The sequence below is a fragment of the Panthera uncia genome, chromosome D2 (assembly GCF_023721935.1).
Source record: "Panthera uncia isolate 11264 chromosome D2, Puncia_PCG_1.0, whole genome shotgun sequence".
Classification (NCBI taxonomy): Eukaryota; Metazoa; Chordata; class Mammalia; order Carnivora; family Felidae; genus Panthera; species Panthera uncia.
The window spans coordinates 32,207,263-32,214,221 of NC_064818.1; the positions used below are offsets into that span (position 1 = coordinate 32,207,263).

The following is a 6,959-nucleotide window of genomic DNA, read 5'->3' on the forward strand; positions in this document are numbered from 1 at the left end:
TCTTGTATATCACAGTAAGAGAACACTGGCATGTTTTCATATCTCTCCTGCAAAGAAGATAATTGTGTAGTTGGATGAAGAGTTGTAGACACTTATTCACTCCCGTAGTTTCACCATATTTTCATCTACTTCTAGGGTGCAACACAAAACACAAATGTCCTAAGAAAAGTGTTACTCCTACAAAATATTTTCTCCAGTAGAAACTACAGATACTATTAAGGAAGACAAACTACATTTGTTAGAATTGAGACTAACATGTCTTGATTATGATACCTATTTCTTTAATGAACGTAGAACAGTTTAAATTTAAAATGCCTTATGCCTTATCGTTGACTGATCATGTGTGCCCCGTAGGTACGAATTGAGATTAGCAGAAAAGCTGAGAAGAGGACCACTTTGGTGCTATGGGGTGGACTTGCCTACATGGCCACACAGTTTGGCATTTTGGCCCGGCTTACCTGGTGGGAATACTCCTGGGACATCATGGAGCCAGTCACCTACTTTATCACTTATGGAAGTGCCATGGCAATGTATGCATATTTTGTAATGACACGTCAGGTAAGAATTCCTCTTCAAGTAACTTTTTATGAGATGAATGAAGTTTTATGATGAATGAAGTTTTGGTTGTCAAATTAGTTTTCTTTTCTCTTGTGTTCTCGTGTTCTTTCTAAGGCCAATTCCCTTTAAGTACCCATTTATCCTACACACAACACACACACACACACACACACACACACACACACACGAGTATGTGCACCTGCATGCCAATTGTGTGTTAGGCATGATGCTGAACATAAATCATCATAAATAGCCATAAATCATCTCTGGAAGGAGAAGGCAAGAAAAAGCTATAGTAGATGGAAAGAAAGAGAGAGAGAGAGAGAGAGAGAGAGAGAGAGAGAGAGAGAGAAAGAAAGAAAGAAAATTGACATTATTCAAAGATTTTGTACATTAAAAAAATAGAAAAACATGTACATATAATTGGTTAGAATCCATAAGTCAATTTAATGAGGTTACTGAATACAAGGTTAGTATACATAAATCAACTGCATATTTATATGCCAGTAACAATTATAAAATTAAACTTTAAAAGATGTAACTTAAAATGGCTTTTAAAAATATCTAGAAGTACAACATCATAAAGGCCATATACAAAAGACCCACAGCTAATATCTTCCTCAGTGGAGAAAAACTGAGAGCTTTCCCCCTAAGGTCAGGAACAAGACAAGGATATCTATTCTCACCACTGTTATTTAACATAGTACTGGAAGTCCTAGCCTTAGCAATCAGACAACACAAAGAAATAAAAAGCATCCAAATTAGCATGAAAGAGTCAGACTTTCACTATTTGCAGATGACATTATATTCTATGCAGAAAACCTGAAGACTCCACCAAAAACTTGGTAGAATTGATACATGAATTCAGTGAAGTCACAGGATACAAAATCAATGTACAGAAATCTGTTGCATTTCTTTATACCAATAATGAAGCAGCAGAAAGAGAAATCAAGGAATCGATCCCATTTACAATTGCACCAAAAACCATAAGATACATCCTAGAAATAAGCCTAACCAAGAGGTGAAAGATCTGTACTCTGAAAACTATAGAACACTTATAAACAAAATTGAAGAGGACACAAAGAAATGGAAAAACATTCCACACTCATGGATTGGAAGAACATACATTATTAAAATGTCTATACTACCCAGAGCAATCTACACATTTAATGCAATTGCTATCAAAATAACACCAGCAATTTTTCACAGAGCTAGAACAAACAATCCTAAAATTTATATGGAATCACAAAAGACTCTGAATAGCCAGTCTTGAAAAAGAAAAGAAAAGCTGGAGGCATTACCATTCAGGTCTTCAAGTTATATTACAAAGCTGTAGTGATCAAGACAATATGGTACTGGCACAAAACCAGGCACACAGATAAATGGAACAAAATATAAAACCCAGCAATGGACCCATAACTATATGGTCAACTAATCTTCAACAAAGCAGGAAAGAATATCCAAGGGAAAAAAGATAGTCTCTGCAATAAATGGTGTTGGGAAAACTGGACAGCAACATGCAGAATAATGAAACTGGACCACTTTCTTACACTATACACAAAAGTAAATTCAAAATGTATGAAAGACCTAGTGTGAGACAGGAAACCACCAAAATCTTAGAGGAGAACACAGGCAGTAACCTCTTTGACATCAGCCATGGCAACTTCTTACTAGATATGTCTCCTGAATCAAGGGAAACAAAAGCAAAAATAAACTATTGGGACTTCATCAAGATAAAAAGCTTCTGCACTGCAAAGGAAACAATCAACAAAACTAAAATACAGTCTTTGGAATGCGAGAAGATATTGCCAAATGAAAGGGTTAATCTATAAAGAACTTATCAAATTCAGCACCCAAAGAACAAATAATCCAGTGAGGAAACAGCCAGAAGACATGAATAGACACTTCCAAAGAAGACATCCAGATGGCTAACAGACCCGTGAAAACAATGCTCAACATCACTCATCATCAGAGAAATACAAATCAAAACTATAATGAAATATCACCTCACACCTGTGAAAATGACTAAAATTAACAACACAGGAAACAACAGGTGTTGGTGAGGATGCAGAGAAAGGGGAACGAACCCCTCTTACACTGTTGGTGGGAATGCAAAGTGGTGCAGCCACTCTGGAAAACAGTATGGAGGTTCCTCAAAAAAGTTAAAAATAGAACTAACCTATGGTCCAGCAATTGCACCACTATGTATTTACCCAAAGGATACAAAAATAACTGATCTGAAGGGATGCATGCACCCCAATGTTTATAGCAGCACTATCAACAATAGCCAAATTATGGAAAGAGTGCAAATATCCATCGACTAATGAATGGATAAAGAAGATAAGGTGTGTGTTTGTGTGTGTGTGTGTATGTATATACACACACATGTATGTGTATATGTACACTTGTATATGTATACGTGTACACATATGTACATGCATGTATGTATACACATACATGCACACATATATCTACACACAACGGAATATTTCTCAGCTGTCAAAAAGAATGAAATCTTGCCATTTGCTATGATGTGGATGGAGCTAGGTGTATTATGCTAAGCAAAATAAGTCAGAGAAAGACAAATACCACGTGATTTCATTCATATGTGGAATTTAAGAAATGAAACAGATGAACATGGGGGGGAAAAGAGACAAACCAAGATACAGACTCTTAACTATAGAGAGCAAACTGAGGTTGCTAGAGGGGAGGTAGGTGGGGAGATGGGTTAAATGTATGATAGGTATTAAGGAGGGCACTTCTGATGAGCACTGGGTGTTATATGTAAGTAATGAATTCTCCCAAAACCAGTATTACACTGCATGTTAACTGACTGGAATTTAAATTAAAACTTGAAAGTACAAAAAAAAGGGGGCCAAAATTATAATCTGTGCAGATTCAGCATATACCCAAAACCATGTTGTCAAGCATTTGTTTCTTTAATCAGGAGAGTAACAAAAATGAATTTGGAAATGTGTACCATTCTGTCTTTTATAATAACATTACTGGAAAGTAGCAGTTTTGCATTTGGGAAAATGTCTTTTCCTTCATTTTTATGTCTATCATTCATTAAGACTAAGGGTAAGCATTATATTAATTCCCTTTAAGTATGCCCACTGGAAAATATACACATACACAGACATATATACATATATATACATATACATATATATGTACATATGCACATATATATGTATATATGTGTGTGTGTATATGTATATACCTGTAAATCATGCAAAACATGTGTAAGACCTCTATGCAGAAAAACTTAAATGTAAAGGAAACTTAGTGAAATAAACATGTTCATGGACTAGAAAAGTAAATATTAAAAAATGTCAATTGTATCCAAATTGATTGATGTGATTCAGTGCAATCCCAGTCAAAATCCCAACAGTTTTGGGGATGGGAGAAGAGATTTAAATAAGCTGCTTCTAGAATTTCTATAAAAATGTAAAAGGGTAAGAAAAGCCAGTAAATTCTTAAAGAAAAACTAGGTAAGAGGACTTGCCATACTGGATATGGAAGACTATAGCTTTATTTATCATACTATAGTAATTCAGACAGTGGCACAAGGATAGGCAAATAGTCCAATGGAATGGATGAGAGAATGTAAAAATAGACCTGGTATAAATGAACTTGATTTTAAAAAGAGCACTGCAAAGAAAGGAGAGTCGTCTTTCTATAAATATCTACATTAAAAAATGAAATGACTTTATACATCTTTAATTAACAAAAATTAATTCTAGATGGATTATCAATCAAATATGAAAGGTAACACAATAAAGCTTCTGGAAGATAATATAGGAGAATATGTTAATTACTGTGGAATAGGGAGCGACTTCTTACCCAGAATGAAAAGTGCTAATCATAAAGACTAAGATTGATAAATCCCACTATATTGAAATTAGGAACTTCTGTTTACTAAAGAACACCATTAAAAGGGCAAACAGGCTGGGAGGAGATATTTGTAGTACATATATCCAACAAAGGGTCCATAACCAGAATATATAAACATATCTTACTAGTCAGTAAGAAAAAAACAGACAACTCAATAGACAACGATGGCAAGAGATTTGAATAAGCACATCTTAAAAAGAAAATGGAAATGGCTAATAAAAAGGTCTCAGCCTCATGAGTGATCAGGAAAATGCTATAGATATCCAAGAGAAATTAAAGCATGTTCACACAAAAACTTGTATGGGAATATTCATAGCAGCATTATTCATAATAGCCAAAAAGTGGAAACAACCCAAATGTCTATCAGGTGATTAATGGATAAATAAAATATGGTATATCCATTCAGTGGAATGGATTTATTACTTGACAATAAAAAGAAATGAAGTACCAATACGTGCTACAAATGGATGAACCTTAAAAGAAGGCAGACACGAAAGGCTCAGGTTTATGATTCCATTTATATGAAATGTCCAGAAGGCAACTCTGTAGAGGCATGGATTAGTAGTTGTCTGGAACTGGAGATGTCAAGGGAGATAGGAAGTGACTACTGAAGAGTACAGGATTTCTTTTGGGGATGATAAAAATGTTGTAAAACTGATTGCAGTGATGGTGGTGCAACTTCATGAATACACTAAAAACCATTGAACATTACACTTTAAATGGGTGAATTGTATATGAATTATATCTCAGTAAAGCTGTTTTTAAAAACGAAGTAGTACTTCTACACACACACACCAGAATGGCTAATATTTTTCTTTTAACTGGCAACACCAAGTATTGGCAAGGGTATAGAATGATGCCAACTCTCATATCCTGCTGATGGGAGTGTAATTGGTACAATCGTTTTAGAAACCTGTTTGATATCACTTCTTAACTTGAACACAGGCATACCTTATGATCTAGGATCTCCATTCATAGGTATATATCCAACAGAAGAGTTAAGCCCAAAAATGTTCTTGCCAGCATTATTCATAATAGCCAAAGCCTGGAAGCAACCAAAAGTCTATCAGTAGTACAGTGGATAAATAAATTGTGATGTAGTCATACAATAGAATATAACATAGCAATGGAAATGAGTGGACTATAAAAGGATGAATATTGCAAACATAGTATTAAGTGAAAGTAGCCATACGGAATACCTACCGTCTGACTCTATTTTTATTAAATTCAAAAAACAGGTAAAACTAAGCCATAGAGTTGAAAGGGATGCATACTTAAGTAGGAAAGCTATAAAGAAAGAAAGAAAACAATTACCATTAAGGGCAAGATAGTGATTCCTTTTGGGAGAAAGGAAAGGTTAATAATTGGGAAGGCACAAGGAAGCCTTCTTGGTTGTTGGCAGTGTGAGATTTTCTTTATCTGGTGATGATTAACATATTCATTTAGTGATGATTCATTGTGATGTACATTTTTGTTTTGTATACACTTACGTGTCTGTTTCACAATAAAAAATGTTTAAGAAATAAATATTTAACACAACACATCAGTATGTATCTTTATAACTGTGCACGTGTATTGAATCTGATCAACAGTTAGTAGATGCTTATTTTGTAAAGATAGTATTCTAAGGGGCATTCTAAGGACTAATGACTTAATTTCTCCTTTATTTTTGTAGGAATATGTTTATCCAGAAGCCAGAGACAGACAATACTTATTATTTTTCCATAAAGGAGCCAAAAAGTCACGTTTTGACCTAGAGAAATATAATCAACTCAAGGATGCAATTGCTCAGGTAAGTTTTCCAAAAATAAAAATAAATTCCAGTCCCATTTTGTATGGTGCTATAGTGTTTCAATGGGTAAACTCTGAAAGAATGAGCCAACCCTCTTCTTCCTATATAAATTATTCCTCAGTTGATAAAAATGACTATTTTAGCATGGATACCTCTCTGGAAAGTTTTAGAACACAAGCAGGTGAAAAGATGATGGGTCATGTCTGTCCTATTAACTCCAGCATATTGAAATTTGTAGAGCTATGTTTACTTTTTGTTTGTTCTTTAAGTTTGTCTATTTTTTTTAACATTTTAATTTTTTTTAGAGACAGAGAGAGAACAAGCAGGGGAGGGGCAGAGAGAAAAGGAGAGAGAGAATCTCAAGCAGGGCTTGATCTCACAAACCATGAGATCATGACCTGAGCCAAAATCAAGAGTCAGATGCTTAACTGACTGAGCCACCCAGGCATCCCAAAAGTTGGCTTTTTTTACTTTTCTCCCTTTTAAAAATCTTTTACAATAATTCAAATGTTTTCCACCTATAATGTGTGGTAGCAATGGGGCAAAAATAAAATCCAGGTAAGAGAGACTACTACAAGTGTTTGCCAGGCACAAGTCAGAGTTTATTGAACTAGAAGATACTTTTTTTATTTTTTTAATTAAAAAAATTTTTTTTCAATGTTTATTTTTGAAAGAGACAGAGCATGAGCAGGGGAGGGGCAGAGAGAGAGAG

At 34.6% G+C, this 6,959-nt stretch overlaps 1 protein-coding gene across 7 annotated transcripts in view; it reads left to right on the forward strand.

Annotated features, from left to right (window-relative positions):
- Nucleotides 1–6,959, forward strand: part of MCU (mitochondrial calcium uniporter) — a 203,099-nt gene that overhangs the window by 193,338 nt on the left and 2,802 nt on the right. For all 7 annotated transcript variants that reach the window (XM_049646212.1, XM_049646210.1, XM_049646215.1 and 4 more), the window contains 2 exons: nucleotides 355–558; nucleotides 6,131–6,247. In XM_049646212.1, the coding sequence (XP_049502169.1) occupies nucleotides 355–558; nucleotides 6,131–6,247 (321 nt within the window). The remainder of the gene's footprint in view (nucleotides 1–354; nucleotides 559–6,130; nucleotides 6,248–6,959) is intronic.